Source organism: Solea solea, chromosome 7 (assembly GCF_958295425.1).
Source record: "Solea solea chromosome 7, fSolSol10.1, whole genome shotgun sequence".
Classification (NCBI taxonomy): domain Eukaryota; kingdom Metazoa; phylum Chordata; class Actinopteri; order Pleuronectiformes; family Soleidae; genus Solea; species Solea solea.
The window spans coordinates 29,841,817-29,860,687 of NC_081140.1; the positions used below are offsets into that span (position 1 = coordinate 29,841,817).

Here is an 18,871-nt window from a genome sequence, read left to right on the forward strand (position 1 = left end):
GTCTGTTTTATGATTAATGGTCAGTATTTTCACCCATTAAAACTCACTCATTCATACAGCTCTGCTTTAAAGTGTCTGTCTGTGTGTGTGTGTGTGTGTGTGTGTGAGACAGAAGAATTGGAAGGCAAAGGTGTTTGTGTATGGCTGTGAACTCCTGTCTATGTTTCCATGGAAACAGGGGCTGTGAATGATTCGTGAGCTAGAGAGAGAATAGAGAGAGAGAAGGTGAAGCTGTGAACATATTATCACAGTGTATCTGAACTTTGTGTGACAGCGGTGGATCAGTGGTAGAACAGGTCATGCAGTGGTTTCATCCTCAGCTCCTCCAGTTCATCATTTTATTACGGACACACTTTTTAAAGATGACAAACTTCTGTGAGCCAGTTTACAGTTTCTGCACAGAATGACGTTTAACACCAAAATAAAAACAGTCAAAATAGAACTTTAACAACTTTAACAAAGCATGAAAACATAGAACTGAGCTAATATGGACTTCCAACTTACCAACTTACACTTTAACACAAACACAGTCTATGATATGATCAAATGTTTTCACCATAAAGAGGACATTTATGAATGAATGAATGAATGAATGAATAAATAAATACATGTTATGTTCACATACTAACAGAACACTGAAGTGCAGATTATGTGTCCTCACATGAAGAAATGGTGGATGTGAGATTTTACTTCCTGTTCTATTTCATTATTCATCACTAAGTCTATGAAAACATGAGTCACACGTTCACCTTTTTTATCACATGATGTACACGTTCTCTCTGTGTGTGTGTGTGTGTGTGTAAATATAGAACCTGTTTATCTTCAGTGATAAATGGATAAATAAACAAACCGAGGCGTCCTTCAATACAACAAGGCCACACACACACACATGCACACACGCATGCACACACACACACACACACACACACACACACACACAGTGAGAGTGATTCTTGTGTTGAATAAATGAAACATGAATGCGCAGCCTTACGTTTGAAGCTGCGCCACGTGACTGTCGTGACAGGAGAGCGGGATGACGACAGCGCGTAAAGCAGCAATCAGTGTGTTTAGAGTCCGGCACCAGAGCACCAGCACCGGCACCGGAGCACCGGCACCGGCACCACAACACCGGCACCGGAGCACCGGAGCACCGGCACCGGCCACACATTCACATCGTTCTGTCTCATCGTCACAAGTCATCAGTTATAGAAAGTGACAAACGAGACAGATGAGTTGAGAAAATGTCCACGACGCTAAACCAGAGTCTTTCCACGGACACGAACGACAAGACCGACAGGCACGTGCGACTGCTGCTGTTCGGTTTGTGCGTAACGATCGCCGCCGCTACGTTAGTGGGAGGTTTGTACTCGCTGGTCTCTCTGCTGAGGAGCTGGAGGAAGAACCCACTGTGCGTGATCGTGGCGTCCATGTCTGTGGATGACCTGCTGAGTGTGGCTCCTCTGTCCATGTTCCTGCTGCTTCAGTGGGAGACGGACGGAGCAGATGATGGAGGAGGAGGAGGAGGAGGAGGAAGAGGAAGAGGCTCCAGCCGCTTGTGCACCGTGTCCGGACTCCTGTACGTGTTCCAGGGTGTGTCCAGTCACATGAAGGCTTGTCTCATAGCAGCTTATACTTTCTATGTGTCCAGAAAGTTCGGCGTGTTCGGGTCAGTGCGCACACCCGTGGCAGTGACGTGGGCAGTCGTGGGTGTGTGGTCAGTGAGTCTGAGCGTCAGTGTCCTTCCTCTGTGTGGATGGGGAACTTTCACTCCACTCACTCTCGGCTGTTTCCCAGACACCAGCGGCGTCTACGTCATGTTGCTTTTCTCTTTATATTCTCTCAGTTTCTGCGGGTTGTTGATTTTCTTCGTCCCGCTCACGCACGAGCTTCTGTGCTCGACCGAGCCTCACAGGATTCTACTGTCCCCGGCCTGTGTGGACATGTCGAGGGGACACGGCGCCTCTGCGCACTCTTGTCCCCGGGACAGCGTCGCCAAAAGTTTCGGCGCGTACAACGAACTAAGCCCGAGCTCGTGCGCGACGGAGCGGAGAGGGACAGAGGACAGCGGTCTGTCCCCGGACAGTGTGAGAGGGACAGAGGACAGCGGTATGTCCCCGGACAGCGTGAGAGGGACAGAGGACAGCGGTCTGTCCCCGGACAGTGTGAGAGGGACAGAGGACAGCGGTCTGTCCCCGGACAGCGTGAGAGGACAGAGGACAGCTGCAGTGACGCACGCGCCGCGGCTGTTTGCGCAGAAGCGCTTCTCCATGATCGTGGCGCTGCTCAGAGTTGTGTTGTGGATGCCGATGATGGTAAAAAAATAACACAACAAACAAAACAATGACACGTTCGTGTTTTATACAAACAGAAGAACATTCACTGTTTAATGTTTCTAAGTTTGTACACATTTAAAATACAATACAATAGTGATGATATTGTGCTTTTTAAGGAGAATCTTAGAGAATATTATCTTATCTTAATCATGAATGGAGAATATTTACATTTCACATCATCATCATTTAGATTGATCTTATTTAAAGGTGATGATTTTGTAACATTATAACATAAGTATCATTAAATGAAGTTAGACATTTATGTTTATGACAAACACCTGTAAACAATATATCTACTCTTTGCCTTGTTGTCTACATAAAAATATTGTCAGAACATTTACATTAAATTCATAAACGTTTGATTTACCTGAGAGGGCGTTCTGTCAGGGGTCAGAGGTCAGGGTCACAGGTCAAGAGTCAAGGTCAGGGTCGATGTGGCCGTATGACAGTATGATATTCAGTACAACAGCACGATTTTGCTTTTAAACAACATTTCATTGTTGAAATTTAGAAGCTAAACATACACGTTAACCACATTTACCATTTCAATACTATTCAAATAAACCAGGAAAAACACATATATGAACACTTTCTTTCTTTCTTTTATAAAAAGCATCACAATGTTTGCTTTTATCATGCAAACTTTACACAACAATGCAACACAAACAAAATATTTTATTACAAACTATTATTTTTGGGCAGCCTGTGGACAAGAGGTAAGGAACTGGGCTCGTGAGTTTGTGTGTCTGTGTGTCTGTGTGATAGAAGATTCACTGATTCTTGTGTCTTTAAAAGCAGAGGAAATATGAATATGAATATTCTTAAAGAAGTCTTTCATTCACAGACTGTGGTTGTGCTGCGTCACACAGTGAAAACACAAAGCTCTTCTGTGGAGACGCTGAGCTTCTTTCTTACTCTGCTCGCTCCCGCGCTCACTCCTGTGTTCCTGTTGTCTCAGCGCTGGATCCACATGCCGTGCGGCTGCTTCATTAACTGCAAACAGGATCCACATCAGCAGTCGTCAGGTAGAACACGTCTGTCATCTTATCCAGAGCCAAGACATTGGTCGAGTAAATCTTTACCTCCATAATTCCATCTCAATACTGTAAATAACAAGAGTTATTAAGAGTTGTTATCGTTGTAATGATGATCCGACAGACACATGATCACATGATTCTTTGTTTTTGTGACAGTCATGAAGAGAAGACTGGACATCCGTCTGTCCTTCCATCAGAACTGTGGCGTGTACAAGTTGTCTCATCACAGTCTGTGTCTGCAGAAGCCTGACTGTTACACGCTCTTTAACTGCCACCCTCTTCATTCACACCTTGATACACTACAACGTGGTTCTGGTCTGGCACCGGGTCTGGACTTCAGTACCACGTGTCCAGCTGACAGTTCGTCTCGTGCAGAACTTCTGCTGGACGCAGCAGAGACCGTGTCCGACCTCTGCCCGGACGTCCGTTGTGTCCACGTGTTTCCTCCTCATCAGCGGGAGCGCGAGGACACTGACGTGTCCTCTGTGTTTGACGGGCCGGACAGGAGAGTGTCCCACGAGGACTGTGGAACCATGCAGCTGACGGACTGGGAGTGGTGTCGCAGTAAATCAGAGAGAACGTCCAGACAGGTACAGCACCTGCTCTCTATGGAAATGAGAGGATGATGTTTGCAAGTCAGTGGAAGAGTGAGGAACGTGTGAAGTGATGAGGAAACACGAAAAAACAAGTGAAAAATGTAAACACATTCACTGATTTACACAAATTCATTTCCATGAACTTGTGACGTGGTGAAGGTTTGGGAGAGAGTCTGTTGACTTTGTGTCAGACTGAAATAGACTGTGATTGGATTGTTGTTTCCTGCCTGTGTTTGTGTTTGTTCCTCATGATCAGATTATCTGCTCTTCAGCACCACAGGGACGAGTGGAATTAGAGCTTAAAGATATCGTTCTCTTTATTCTCTGGACACACGTCATCTTCTCCCCGAGGATCTGTGCGTTCACATGTAGCTGAACATTTACAAGCTTACACGTATCATTAATATGTACCGCAATAATTAATACGTACCGCAATAATTAATATGTACAGAATACATCGATACTGGATAATAACAGCATGATGTTTTCTCCACAGTTTATTTGTGTGGAAGAATTCTTCTCATGCACGTACACAGACAGGTACACAGACAGGTACAGATAAGTACAGACACAGACACAGACAGGTACACAGACACAGTACAGAGAGTTAACTGAGCTTCTGTTGGTCTTGTGTGGACAGCGGTCTTCAGGCGGTCTGTCCGTCCCCCTATGTGCCTTCCAGGGAACCATATCTCTGCAGGCACCAACAGGAAAGACTCTGTCTCTGTCCACCTATGAGGTCAGCAGTGATGGACTCACAATCTGTCCAAACAGCACCAAGAAGGTACAGACACATGTTCACACACAGTTTTTGTGGGTTGACTTTGTTTTGGTTTTTTTTACTTTCTACTTTCTGCATGACCTATAAAAATGTAGTATCTTCTGTAGTAACCTACGACCTCTGTCCTTCAGCCTGGTATAACTCATGGATGTATTATAAGAACTGGATAGAGCTCCGCCCCTTTGGCTCCGTTATGCATATGCCAAAAAAGTTTCTGACTTCCGTGTTCATTTCCGGGTTGTGCGGTCCATAGTGCATGCGCAGTAGTGTTACTCCCATAATGCCTTTCAGCTATGTGAACAAGCCATCCGCGTTCTCGACTTGCTCGGCGCGTCCATGAACAGTGAAAGGCATGATGGGAGTATGCTACTAAAAAAAATTAAAAAAATAAAATCCAGCACAAGGAAAAAAAAAATAAATCAGGCAAAAATAGGTCAGGCAAAAAAAAATTAGGGACAAAAAAAAATAAAAGTCAGACAGAAAAAAAAAATTTGGGACCAGAAAAAAAAAAATAAAAAAAAATCTGTGAAAAAAAAAAATCCGGCACAAGAGAAAATAAAAGTCAGGCAAAAAAAAAAAAAAAAAAAAATCCAGCACAAGAAAAAAAAATAAAATAAAAAAAAATTCTGGACCAGAAAAAAAAAAAATCCGGGTAAAAAAAAAAAAATCCGGCACAAGAGAAAATAAAAGTCAGGCAAAAAAAAATTCGGGACCAAAAAAAAAAAAATAAATAAATAAAAATCCAGCACAAGAAAAAAAAAAAAAAAACAGACAAAAATAAATTCAGGCAAAAAAAGTGTTACTCCCATAATGCCTTTTGGCTATGTGAACGAGCCATCCGCGTTCTCGATTTGCTCGGTGCGTCCAGAAAAAAAAAAAAAAATAATAATAATCCGGCAAAAAAATAAAAAATCCGGCACAAGAAAAAATAAAAGGCAGGCAAAAAAAAATTCGGAACCAGAAAAAAAAAGGCAGGCAAAAAAAAATTTTGGGACCAGAAAAAATAAAAAATAAAAAATAAAACGGCACAAGAGAAAAATAAAAGTCAGGCAAAATAAAAATTCTTAAAAATATTTTCTAAATGTATTTATTTTTATGCCTATGTCTATTTTATAACTTTTTTTTTGTTGTGCTGGATTGTTTTATTTAATTTTTTTTTGCCCGCTTTTTTTTTTTGACTGGCCCTAATACTCGTACACATTATACATCAATTATCATGATTGTATAAGATGGCACACTCTATAGGAGACACAGCTGATTTTAAAGGACAGTTGAGGAGAAAGATTATTAATGTGTTTGTCATGTAATACTACACATCAGATAAATGTATATGGTCCAGTATACTATACATTTAAATATGCGCATCAGAACCTGATTAAAGTAAAAAAAAGGTTGTTTTTTGATTGAAAGTATAATGAAATCATACTTTCAATGTTTTTGTCCATTTTAGATTGATGTGCTTTTGTGATGTCAGATAAAAAAATCTGAAATATTTGACCTGGAAAACAAATATTATAGAATGTAGATTTGTCTCACTCATGTTTGAAGAGTTCTATGAATAATAATGATATTGTGTTGATGTTGTAAATCTTTCTGCTTTAAAGGTGGAAGTTTATCGCTCCAAATCAGTGGGTCATGAGCCCAGAGCAGATGATCCAGTCAGCAGCAGCAGCGAGGTGGACACCAATGTCAAGATCCACCTGGAGGTTCTGGAGATCTGTGACAATGAGGAGGCCATGGACAGCGTCTCCATCATCTCCAACATCAGCCAGTCGTCCACACACGCACGCTCGCCATCGCTGCGTTACTCGCGGAGGGAAAACCGCTTCATCTCCTGTGACCTGGCTGAAAGTGCTTCTTACTCGCTGCTCATCCCCACCAGTGGAAATCCTGACACGGAGACCATGAGCATCACCATCCCCGACACTGTGGAAGCTCACCGGCACAACAGCCGACGCCAGACGCGCCACACGTCAGGATATCACGAAGAGATTCAGATGATCAACGAGGCCTACGACAAGCAATCTGAAGACAGGAAAGAGTGACAAACGCTCTCTGACTCTCTGACCCTCTGACCACAAACTGTGCAAACATCATCACTTTTAATCCCACTTTAATCTGCAGATTATATCACTGTTAGAAATGTTTCCATCATTATTCATTCACTCATTCATTCATGTGCTTGTACAGTTGTTTTCCTAAAATAAATGAATGCCCATGTGTTTGAATCATTCATGCATTCATTCATTCATGCATTCATTCATTCATTCATTCATTCATTCATGTGCTGTGAATCACCTTCTGGTCAAATATGTTTATTAATAAACTGTTGTGTGTATTGTTTAGCCACACAACTACTGTGATGACGAGTGAATCATGATAATGAACGTGTGAAGAGACTGACCTACATGACAACATGAGGATGAAAACGTGAATAACATGAATAAACACGTTTTCATGGCATTTCTGTAAAAACTGAGACTGAAAAACAAATAAAGGACGAAAACAACAATCTGTCTGTGTGTGTGTGTAACGAGACGCTCGAGCGAGACAGCCAATCACGAGGCTCTACGTCATCATCTGGCAACACTCAGTTGTGACGCTGATTGTCTGCGACAGACCGGAAGTTGATTTCCGTGCTGCGGCTTTTTTGTTTGTGTCTCAGTTGAAATCTTTTCGTTCTCAGTTGTTTCACGTGACGTCACGTATCACGGTTTAGTCGACGGTTCGGTATGAGTTACAGTCACAGAGGAGGAAGAAGAGGAGGACGAGGAGGACGAGGACACAGAGATGGGAGCAGAGAACGGTGGGACCGAGGAGGAGGAGGAGGAGGAGAACGAGGGGGAGGAGGAGGAGGAGGAGGAGGAGGAGGAGAACACCGGGACCGGGACCGGCCTCCTCCTCACCTAAAGGGCCGTGAGATCGGACTGTGGTACGCCAGGTACGGAGCAGTGAGGAGGAAACAGGCGGACAGGAGATCGGTAAGTGTGGACGATACACGGTATTCTCACACCTCGTGACGTCATTGAATTCCTTACTTTCCTCACTGATGGATGAATGGATGAATGAATGAATGAATGTGTTATTACTAACATATTAGTAACATTCATGCTTTCATTTTATAAGAGTTCTTCTGATTCTGAAGTTTAATGTAAATTAGACACATTTGAAAAACCTTCACAGACATGTGGGTCATGGCTATGAGCTGCCCTTGAGCAAGGCACCTGACCCTCAATGTTCCCCCGGGGTCGATTAATACAGAGGTAACATTCCCTGCCACTAACTGCTGTGTGTGTGTGTGTGTGTGTGTGTGTGTGTGTGTGTGAGAAATGAAACTGTGCTCTCCAATCCAACTTTATTTATAAAGCACTTTAAAAAACAACAACAGCTGAAACAAAGTGCTGTACAACAGAGATAAATAAAATATAAGAAATGACATCATAGGCCTAGACAACAAACAATAAAACAATAAAGTAGAGTAGAAAGTATTAATAAAAACATCCAATAAAACTATAAAAGGATAAAAAAACCATGTTGTTGTGCACAGCGAGCCGTGGTCCAGATGGACGAGGACAGAGAGCAGCACATCACTCAGCTGCTTCACAGTGTTCAGAGAGAGCAGCCGTTAGCACACAGAGACGCTGCTGTGTGTCCGTCTGACAGCTGGACCACAGAGGACGACAGTCACTGGTGAGAGCGTCTCACAGAGCTTCACTGTGTGCTCTTCACTGTCTTCCTCTCTACATGATTCTACTGTCTGTGTGTGTCTGTGTGTGTGTGTGTGTGTGCAGTTACTTTGATGGGGATTTGCCTGAAGAGCAGAAACTGAAGCTTGACATTAAATCTGAAGAGGAGGAAGAACTTAGTCTGGACCACAAGAAATCCTCTTCAAAATCACACGGGTAAACAAAGCAGTGCATCATCATCATCATCATCATCGTCATAATATTAATATTGTTGTTGTTGTTGTTGTTGTTCAGACACTCAAGTACATCAGTCGATAAAGATGGACCTCCAGACAGGTGGGATGAAGATGATCATCAGGAGGAGAAGGAGGACCGACGGACACTGAGAAGCAAAGACAAAGATGTGGAGTTCTTGTTTCAGGAAGTAGTCAGAGACACTTCCCTGGACAACGACTTGATGAGAGACTTCATGAGCAAGAGATCAGATCCAAAGTACAGAGAAATGCTGGTGAGTTGAAGTGTGACACACGACCTGTGTGTGAAGAATACAGTTACATCATCGTCTACAGGAACATTCACTCAGATCACAGTCACATTTCTTATCTACGTCACTATTTCAGCTGCTGCTGTTCCTTCACCACACATGACGTGATGTGAAGAACTGATTTACAACCCTTCACTTTAAAAACTACTTTAGAAATACACATTAGAAGTATGTATCTTGTGTGTGTGTGTGTGTATTTATTTAAAGAAAGAAACACTTTAATAACACATGTCATTGTTCAAGGAAGAGGAAGAAAACATTGTAATAAACTCGTATCTATGTCATCAGGTGTTAGACCATAGAATAAAAAGAGAAACACATCAGCTACTGATTTCATGGCTTTTTGTGTCTCTTGTGTTTGCAGAAATTCAGGGAAAAATTACCATCTTACGGGAAAAAAGAGGTTTGTTTTTTTTACATTCACAAATCACACAATTTCTCTTTTATATCGAATCTTATATCATGAAAAATATCCCCCTCTCCTCCTCAGGAGCTGGTGGAGCTGATCCGCAGTAACCGTGTGTTGGTGGTGAGTGGAGAGACTGGCTGTGGTAAAACGACTCAGGTCACACAGTTCATCCTGGACGACTACATCAACAGAGGCGTGGGCTCGCTGTGCCGGGTCGTGTGCACGCAGCCTCGTCGCATCAGTGCCATCTCTGTACGTAGCTGCTCTTCTTTACGTCTCAGTCTTTACTGGGTGTTGTGTTGTTGTTGCTCTATAGTGTGTGTGTGTGTGTCTGTGTGTGTGTGTGTGTGTGTGTGTCAGGTAGCAGAGCGTGTAGCAGCAGAGAGAGCAGAAAGTGTTGGCAATGGAAACTCTTGTGGTTACCAGATCCGCCTACAGAGGTAAGGACAGCTTTACCAATGTGTCGTAACCATTAGTTTTAGTCTGGTTGGGTTGAACCAGCTGGTTACACTGGTTAGTCCTGGGTCTTCACTCCTTGGTCACATGACCCTGCAGTGGAAGCAGGTTTTTATCAGACCTGGGTGAACGTGGGAGAATGAAACAAATCCATGTATAATAATATATACTAAATAATAATATTATAATAATAATAATAATACTAAAGAGTCGTTAAGCTTTGAGTGCTTTAAAAAAAGAAAACATGACACAGGTCAAATGACTGCTTTTGTTCATCAGACTAACAAAATATCAGGATGGTTTTTTTTGTCACTGTGTTTTGATGAAATTTAAATCACGTGTTTGTTTTTTTCACCTCCACCTGCCTTTCAGCCGGTTACCACGGAAACAAGGTTCAGTCTTGTACTGCACAACGGGTATTATTCTTCAGTGGCTTCGCTCAGACCCGTGAGTGTCATCATCATCATCATCATCATCATCATTCATTCTTCTCTGCTTCACTTAGGCTGCTCTTCCTCTCTGTTTGTTTGATCCTCACTGACTGTAGAAGATACACTATTCTAACACACACACACACACACACTGTGCCAGTGTCAGTGATGTCTTCAGTTGTACACAGGACACAGAATGGCTGCTTTACCACTCACTTGTCTGTGGTGTGTGCTTCTGTCAGACTCTTGTCCAGTATTAGTCACTTGGTGTTGGATGAGATTCACGAGAGGAACCTGCAGTCCGACGTGTTGCTCATCATCGTGAAGGATCTGCTGAAGCTCCGTGATGATCTCAAGATCATCCTCATGAGTGCCACGCTCAATGCAGAGAAGTTTTCCAAATACTTTGGTAAGTACCAGCTGTTGTTCAGTGAACACGTTGCAGTATAATTGTCTAATCTAATCATTTCCCTCTCTGTTCGTCTTCCTGTAAGACAACTGTCCAATGATCCACATCCCCGGCTCAACTTTCCCAGTGGACGAGTTCCTACTTGAGGACATTGTAGAGATGACTAGGTGGAACAACACTACTCCCACACACACACACACATGCACATACAAATGCAGCCCATAATATCCCTGTCAGTTTGTGATAACAGCGTGACGTCCCACTGGCAGATATCGTCCTCAGAACCAGGACCGTCGACCGGCATGGAAGAGAGGCTTCTGGCAGGGACAGAACTCCAGACCAGAGAAAGAAGAGAAAGAGGCCGAGTACAAAGACAAGTGGCCTCTGTATGAGCGCGCTCTGCAGGGAAGGTGAGTCTGTCACCGCTGCACTCACACACACACACACACACAGACACACACGCACACGCACACGCACACGCACACACACACATACACACACACACACACGTGTGACACAGTCAAGTCTCATTATTGCTGTTCAACAGTGACGGTGATCAGATCATGATGTGGACACTGGAGACACATGTCAGTACCAGGTGTAAACACATGTGTGTCCATGGCGTTACATGGACACACACACATTTAAACATTATAATGATCATTCCATTCCCATGTTGTCTGAGTTGAACTTTCTGTTACATTGTTACAATCGACATGACAATGATCACTGAAGTTAACACACACGAAACTAGTGAGTTTAGCACAATACTGTTCTTTTAAATCAAATATGCAAACGAAAATCACTTTGGAACAGAATCTGAAAAAGGTCATCAAAGGTCATGACCTTTGAGGACCTTTTTCAGTTGCTCTTGTCAGTTATTGATCATTTGTTGATTCATTGATTGATTGTTTATGTTTTGCAGGTATTCTGACAACACGATTTCGACACTGCAGATGTTGGACAATAATGACAAGATTGACCTGGAGCTGATCCTGGCACTGATCCGTTACATTGTGCTTCAGGAGCAGGTAAGTTTCACTCGGCTGTGGTTCTGCCGTGGTTCTGCCATGGTTCTGCTGTGGTTCTGCTGTCACTCTGCTGTGGTTCTGCCATGGTTCTGCTGTAGTTCTGCCGTGGTTCTGCTGTGGTTCTGCTGTGGTTCTGCTGTGGTTCTGTTGTGGTTTTTCCGTGGTTCTGCCGTGGTTCTGCTGTGGTTCTGCTGTAGTTCTGCTGTGGTTCTGCTATGGTTCTGCCGTGGTTCTGCTGTGGTTCTGCCGTGGTTCTGCTGTAGTTCTGCCGTGGTTCTGCCGTGGTTCTGCCGTGGTTCTTCTGTGGTTCTGCCGTGGTTCTGCCGTGGTTCTTCTGTGGTTCCGCTGTGGTTCTGCCGTGGTTCTGCCGTGGTTCTGCTGTAGTTCTGCCGTGGTTCTGCTGTAGTTCTGCTGTAGTTCTGCTGTGGTTCTGCCGTGGTTCTGCTGTAGCTCTGCTGTGATTCTGCCGTGGTTCTTCTGTGGTTCTGCTGTGACTGTGTTTTTGTCTCACAGGAAGGAGCCATCCTGGTGTTTCTCCCTGGTTGGGACAACATCAGCAGCCTCAATGACCTTCTCATGGCTCAGCAGATGTTTAAATCAGGTGTGCACACGCACACACACACACACACACATGCACAGTGATGTAGTGTGGTGTGTATCAAATGATATGAGTTATGAGTTGTTATTTGTGGTGCTTGTACCTGTGACAGTGTATAGTAACGTCTTTACTTTGCAGATCGCTTCATTATCATCCCTTTACACTCTCTAATGCCGACTGTTAACCAGACGCAGGTCAGTCGTCTTGTGTTTGGCTCTAACTGTTGTGTTCTCTTTCTCAAACACTGAAAAACTAAGCATGTCACTCTTTCCTCAGGTGTTTAAACGGCCTCCTCCTGGAGTTACAAAGATTGTGATTGCTACTAATATAGCGGAGACCAGGTAACTACGTACAGTATGTGGGTGGGTGTGTGTGTCTGTGTGTGTGTGTGTGTCATCACTGTGTTTTAAGTTTTATTAAAACAAAATGATCAGAAGTTTGAATCAGAGTCTGTGTGTGTGTGTGTGTGGGTCTGTCTGTGTGTGTGTGTGTGTGTGTGTGCTTGTGTGCGTGTGTGTGCGTGTGTGTGTGCGTGCGTGCGTGCGTGCGTGCGTGCGTGTGTGTGTGCGTGTGTGTGCGTGTGTGTGTGTGTGTGTGCTTGTGGGTCTGTCTGTGTGTGTGCGTGTGTGTGTGTGTGTGTGTGTGTGTGTGTGTGCTTGTGGGTCTGTGTGTGTGTGTGTGTGCGTGTGTGCGTGCGTGCGTGCGTGCGTGTGTGTGTGTGTGCGTGTGTGTGCGTGTGTGTGTATATTCCATTTGTTTCACTCTCTCCTCTTTTCCTCTCAGCATCACCATCGATGACGTTGTGTATGTAATAGATGGAGGAAAGATTAAAGAGACCAACTTTGACACTAACAACAACATCAGTACCATGACCGCTGAGTGGGTCAGTGTGGCCAACGCCAAGCAGAGGAAAGGACGTGCTGGCCGGTGAGTGGCAGAGATACACACTCTCTCTCTCTCTCTCACTGATCTGAGCTGCTTCCTGTGTGCAGCTTCCTCCCACAGGTTTGACGTGACTCACACTAACACAAACATTCTTTCTCCCACCTCTGCTCTTGTGTAGAGTGCGTCCAGGGAAGTGCTATCATCTGTACAATGGCCTCAGGGCAGAGCTGTTGGACGACTATCAACTACCTGAAATCATGAGGACGCCACTGGAGGAGCTGTGCCTGCAGATCAAGGTTGTGTGTTTGGAGAGAAATGATACACTCTTGCCTTATAAGATGTTCTAGAGGACAGCATTGTTGTTGTTCTTTTAGAGGACAGCGTTGTTGTTGTTTTAGAGGACAGCGTTGTTGTTTTAGAGGACAGCATTGTTGTTTTAGAGGACAACGTTGTTGTTTTAGAGGACAACATTGTTGTTTTAGAGGACAGCGTTGTTGTTATAGAGGACAGCATTGTTTTAGAGGACAACATTGTTGTTTTAGAGGACAGCGTTGTTGTTGTTTTAGAGGACAGCGTTGTTGTTATAGAGGACAGCATTGTTGTTTTAGAGGACAACATTGTTGTTTTAGAGGACAACATTGTTGTTTTAGAGGACAGCGTTGTTGTTTTAGAGGACAGCATTGTTTTAGAGGACAACATTGTTGTTTTAGAGGACAGCGTTGTTGTTATAGAGGACAGCGTTGTTGTTTTAGAGGACAACATTGTTGTTTTAGAGGACAGCGTTGTTGTTGTTTTAGAGGACAGCGTTTTTGTTTTAGAGGACAGCGTTGTTGTTCTTTTAGAGGACAACATTGTTGTTTTAGAGGACAGCGTTGTTGTTGTTTTAGAGGACAGCTTTGTTGTTTTAGAGGACAGCGTTGTTGTTCTTTTAGAGGACAGCGTTGTTGTTGTTTTAGAGGACAGCGTTGTTGTTGTTTTAGAGGACAGCTTTGTTGTTTTAGAGGACAGCGTTGTTGTTCTTTTAGAGGACAGCGTTGTTGTTTTAGAGGACAACATTGTTGTTTTAGAGGACAGCGTTGTTGTTCTTTTAGAGGACAGCGTTGTTGTTTTAGAGGACAACATTGTTGTTTTAGAGGACAGCGTTGTTCTTTTAGAGGACAGCGTTGTTGTTTTAGAGGACAACATTGTTGTTTTAGAGGACAGCGTTGTTGTTCTTTTAGAGGACAGCGTTGTTGTTCTTTTAGAGGACAGCGTTGTTGTTTTAGAGGACAGCGTTGTTCTTTTAGAGGACAGCGTTGTTGTTTTAGAGGACAACATTGTTGTTTTAGAGGACAGCGTTGTTTTAGAGGACAGCATTGTTGTTTTAGAGGACAACATTGTTGTTTTAGAGGACAACATTGTTGTTTTAGAGGACAGCGTTGTTTTAGAGGACAGCGTTGTTGTTTTAGAGGACAGCGTTGTTGTTCTTTTAGAGGACAGCGTTGTTGTTTTAGAGGACAACATTGTTGTTTTAGAGGACAGCGTTGTTTTAGAGGACAGCATTGTTGTTTTAGAGGACAACATTGTTGTTTTAGAGGACAACATTGTTGTTTTAGAGGACAGCGTCGTTTTAGAGGACAGCGTTGTTGTTGTTTTAGAGGACAGCGTTGTTGTTGTTTTAGAGGACAGCGTTGTTGTTGTTCTAGAGGACAACATTGTTGTTCTAGAGGACAGCGTTGTTGTTTTAGAGGACAACATTGTTGTTTTAGAGGACAGCGTTGTTTTAGAGGACAGCGTTGTTTTAGCGGACAGCATTGTTGTTTTAGAGGACAACATTGTTGTTTTAGAGGACAGCGTTGTTGTTCTTTTAGAGGACAGCGTTGTTTTAGAGGACAGCGTTGTTGTTTTAGAGGACAACATTGTTGTTTTAGAGGACAGCGTTGTTGTTCTTTTAGAGGACAGCGTTGTTTTAGAGGACAGCGTTGTTGTTTTAGAGGACAACATTGTTCTTTTAGAGGACAGCGCTGTTGTTGTTTTAGAGGACAGCGTTGTTGTTGTTTTAGAGGACAGCGTTGTTGTTTTAGAGGACAGCGTTGTTTTAGAGGACAGCGTTGTTGTTGTTTTAGAGGACAGCGTTGTTGTTTTAGAGGACAGCGTTGTTTTAGAGGACAACATTGTTGTTTTAGAGGACAGCGTTGTTTTAGAGGACAGCGTTGTCGTTTTAGAGGACAGCGTTGTTGTCCTCTAAGGTTAAATGAGGACAGAGTTGTTGTCCTCTAAGGTTGAATGAGGACAGCGTTGTTGTCCTCTAAGGTTGAATGAGGACAGCGTTGTTGTCCTCTAAGGTGGAATGAGGACAGCGTTGTTGTCCTCTAAGGTTGAATGAGGACAGCGTTGTTGTCCTCTAAGGTTGAATGAGGACAGCGTTGTTGTTTTAGAGGACAGCGTTGTTGTTGTTTTAGAGGACAGCGTTGTTGTCCTCTAAGGTTGAATGAGGACAGCGTTGTTGTCCTCTAAGGTTGAATGAGGACAGCGTTGTTGTCCTCTAAGGTTGAATGAGGACAGCGTTGTTGTCCTCTAAGGTTGAATGAGGACAGCGTTGTTGTCCTCTAAGGTGGAATGAGGACAGTGGTGCAGTTGAGTTACATTCTCTTCAGTTTGATGAGAACAAGGCTTGAACACCCAGCACTGACTCATGGTTTTTGCCCTCCAGCTCGTTGCCCTCTCTATTTTAGTGGCTAACATAATTGTCCTAAAACATGTGTCTTCTTCACTTGTTCACTATTTTATGCTCCTGTTTAGTTTTCTTCTTTGCACTGAGACACATTTAAATCTATCTCTTCAGATCACAGTCAGATGTATTTGTATGTGTGCACTAATGCATCAGAGCAGAGTGAACTCTAACCCATTCATAGGCTGAATAATATGTGTGTTTGTCATGTGATGTCATATTTGTGCTGCCTAGATTCTGAAGCTTGGGTCCATAGCTCGATTCCTGGAGAAAGCTCCGGACCCTCCGACTGAAAACGCCATTAACCTCGCCATCAAGAACCTCATGGACCTGGTGAGGAAAAGCAGAGTTTATTAAAAATGTATTATTGTATTATATACACATATAAAACACAACAAGTATACATTTCTACTTACATAAAGTTGTAATGTAATGAACTAATTGCTCACATTTGTAGTTTGTACCACAATCTATTTTATTTTTATTTATTTAACCAGGACATTTTTACAAGTGTGTCCTTTAACCTTGACCTATTTATTCATCTGTAATTATGAAATCGTTATGAAATGTGTGTGTGTGTGTGTGTGTGTGTGTGTGTGTGTGTGTGTGTGTGTGTGTGTTAGAACGCTCTGGACCGGTCAGAGAACCTGACGGCTCTGGGTGTCCACCTGGCTCGTCTTCCTGTGGAGCCTCACATTGGCAAACTGATTCTGTTTGGAGCTTTGTTGGGCTGCCTCGACCCTGTTCTCACCATCGCTGCGTCACTCAGCTTCAAAGACCCTTTCTTCATTCCACTGGTAACCTAGCAACACAAATGCACACTTTTCTGGACTTGAACTACCAACTGCAGGGAAAATCCTGACCTTTGTCATCAAGTCGGATTCAGAAAATGTGACGAATGTTTTTCATTTAATTGTCAACACAATGTAAAATGTACATTTATGTGTTTAAAGTTCATCCACCGTGCAAAGAATAAATCCATCACTCATTTAAAGAAAAGCCTGTTCATGCTTGTGTTTGTCTCTCAGGGTAAAGAGAAGATGGCCGACATGAGGAGGAAGACTCTGTCCAGAAACTCAAAGAGTGACCACCTCACCATTGTCAATGCCTTCCAGGTAAGACGACACCTTTGTCCTTTATTTCTGTATTTTGTACACATTCAGACAGACAGGCAGACAGACAGGCAGACAGACAACGTTATTAATCCCTTTGGGGAAATGAAAATGTATCAAATCATTAATCGTCCATGTTTGTTCAGGGCTGGGAAGAAACCAAACAGCGTGGTGTCAGATATGAGAGAGAATACTGCTGGGATAACTTCCTGTCTGCCAATACTCTGCAGGTGAGCTCGGCACAAACTAAGACAAGGGCTTTTCTTTGTGGACGTCTCTTAGTTCACGTCTTCATGGTCTTTTTTTGTCCTTTTATCGTTCAGATGCTGCACAACATGAAGGCTCAGTTTGCTGAACATCTAATGCATGTAGGCTTTGTCAGCAGCAAGAACCCCAAAGACCCCAAATCTAACATCAACTCAGGTAAGTGAAGTTCATTCATCTCAGGCTGTGAAACAGTGATGAAACAGTGATGAAACAGTGATGAATTATGAAATGTGAACGTAGCAGTGCTCATTTGTTTTTGTTTTTCCCCTCAGACAATGAGAAGTTAATCAAAGCAGTGATTGTAGCAGGTCTGTATCCAAAGGTGGCCATGATCAGACCGTCTCACAGCAGAAAGAGGCCGGGGTGAGTCTGTGGACCATCACTCTTCACCCTTCACTCTTTAATATCTCATTAATACGTTCATCTTCAAACGTAAACTTAATTCTCTCTGTGACCTGTGGTTCCAGTATGTGAATGAAATGTTTCCACTGAAGAAGGTCATGTGACTGATGACCTTAGTCATCAGTCACATGACCTTATGACCTTAGTCATTAGGTCACGTGACTGATGACTAAGGTCATTAGGTCACGTGACCTGATGACTAAGGTCATTAGGTCACATGACTGTACACTACAGTTTCAGGTGAGGCTAATGATTCATTCATTCATTTCCAGAGTTAAAGTTTACACCCAGGCTGATGGAAAAGTCTGTATCCACCCGAAATCTGTCAACGCTGAAGAGACGGACTTCAACTATACGTGGCTCATTTACCACCTGAAGATGAAAACTAGCAGTGTGAGTAATTCAATTCAACTTTATTTGTAAAGCGCTGAGTCATAACATACATGATCTCAACACTAGGGGGCAGTGGAGGGAGACGAGGTAGAGACACAATGAGCAAACACTAGGGGGCAGTGAAGGGAGACGAGGTACAGACAGAAGAGAGACCATTTCATTATAGAATCATGATAATAGTGGTGATATGATAATAATAGCTGTAGTGGTGAAAGTAAACTTAATTCCAAAGCAGGTTCCAGTTAGCTTGACTCGTAGGTGCAGTTTTAATTCATCGATCACGAAGGCGAGAGAGAGTTGTGTGAAGAGGAAGCACATAGAAGGTCAAAAGTATCGGCCCAAGCACTGAGCCTTGTGGAACTCCACAATTAACTTTTGTTTGTAATGAGGCTTTCTCATTAACATGAACACACTGGACTCAGATAAGTCTGATTTAAACCAGATAAAATCTCAAATGCAGCACTGAGATCTAACAGATGATTCTTTGTCATGTTCAGCTCATCCCTCTGAAGGTGGAAAATAAAGCATCACTGGTTAAAGGTTAACAGTGGGACGTCAGTCTGTGACTTTCACCTAATAAATATTTGATTAAATGCTGCCTTTCAACTCTCAAAGGGTTAGGGTTATCTTCTTATGCTTCAGAGTGCTGCTGCTGCGGCTGCGGCTGCGGCTGCTGCTGCTGCTGCGTCTGCTGCGTCTGCTGCGTCCTAAACTCTGCGTGTCTCCTCAGATCTTCCTCTATGACTGCACTGAAGTGTCCCCGTTCTCGCTGCTGTTCTTTGGAGGAGACA

The 18,871-nt window shown here is 43.2% G+C and overlaps 2 protein-coding genes across 4 annotated transcripts in view; both read left to right on the top strand.

The window, feature by feature from the left end:
• Window positions 1-1,023: 1,023 nt before the first annotated feature.
• Window positions 1,024-6,978, top strand: LOC131462715 (probable G-protein coupled receptor 149). Of its 3 annotated transcripts, XM_058634179.1 has the most exons (6): window positions 1,024-2,312; window positions 3,178-3,358; window positions 3,527-3,960; window positions 4,463-4,518; window positions 4,607-4,750; window positions 6,352-6,783. In XM_058634179.1, exons 1-6 carry the CDS (start codon window positions 1,242-1,244, stop codon window positions 6,653-6,655), a joined length of 2,190 nt encoding a protein of 729 aa, XP_058490162.1. In that variant the 5' UTR covers window positions 1,024-1,241; the 3' UTR covers window positions 6,656-6,783. The 3 variants fall into 3 exon arrangements, with proteins under 3 accessions (XP_058490162.1, XP_058490160.1, XP_058490161.1); XM_058634177.1 differs by lacking the exon at window positions 4,463-4,518 and having other exon boundaries at window positions 3,292-3,358; window positions 6,352-6,978; XM_058634178.1 differs by lacking the exon at window positions 4,463-4,518 and having other exon boundaries at window positions 1,025-2,312; window positions 6,352-6,978.
• A 376-nt stretch (window positions 6,979-7,354) lies between these two features.
• dhx36 (DEAH (Asp-Glu-Ala-His) box polypeptide 36) overlaps window positions 7,355-18,871 on the top strand; it is an 11,998-nt gene continuing 481 nt past the window's right edge. The window contains exons 1-25 of the mRNA XM_058634760.1: window positions 7,355-7,728; window positions 8,295-8,437; window positions 8,539-8,649; window positions 8,728-8,941; window positions 9,342-9,380; window positions 9,468-9,638; window positions 9,747-9,826; window positions 10,215-10,289; window positions 10,516-10,682; window positions 10,768-10,849; window positions 10,952-11,092; window positions 11,608-11,713; window positions 12,227-12,314; window positions 12,450-12,505; window positions 12,588-12,652; window positions 13,095-13,238; window positions 13,375-13,492; window positions 16,141-16,239; window positions 16,530-16,703; window positions 16,935-17,021; window positions 17,165-17,248; window positions 17,342-17,441; window positions 17,558-17,648; window positions 17,960-18,080; window positions 18,811-18,871. The exon at window positions 18,811-18,871 is cut by the window's right edge and continues 92 nt beyond it. Coding sequence (XP_058490743.1) covers window positions 7,480-7,728; window positions 8,295-8,437; window positions 8,539-8,649; window positions 8,728-8,941; window positions 9,342-9,380; window positions 9,468-9,638; window positions 9,747-9,826; window positions 10,215-10,289; window positions 10,516-10,682; window positions 10,768-10,849; window positions 10,952-11,092; window positions 11,608-11,713; window positions 12,227-12,314; window positions 12,450-12,505; window positions 12,588-12,652; window positions 13,095-13,238; window positions 13,375-13,492; window positions 16,141-16,239; window positions 16,530-16,703; window positions 16,935-17,021; window positions 17,165-17,248; window positions 17,342-17,441; window positions 17,558-17,648; window positions 17,960-18,080; window positions 18,811-18,871 — 2,866 coding nt within the window. The 5' untranslated portion in view covers window positions 7,355-7,479. The remainder of the gene's footprint in view (window positions 7,729-8,294; window positions 8,438-8,538; window positions 8,650-8,727; window positions 8,942-9,341; window positions 9,381-9,467; window positions 9,639-9,746; window positions 9,827-10,214; window positions 10,290-10,515; window positions 10,683-10,767; window positions 10,850-10,951; window positions 11,093-11,607; window positions 11,714-12,226; window positions 12,315-12,449; window positions 12,506-12,587; window positions 12,653-13,094; window positions 13,239-13,374; window positions 13,493-16,140; window positions 16,240-16,529; window positions 16,704-16,934; window positions 17,022-17,164; window positions 17,249-17,341; window positions 17,442-17,557; window positions 17,649-17,959; window positions 18,081-18,810) is intronic.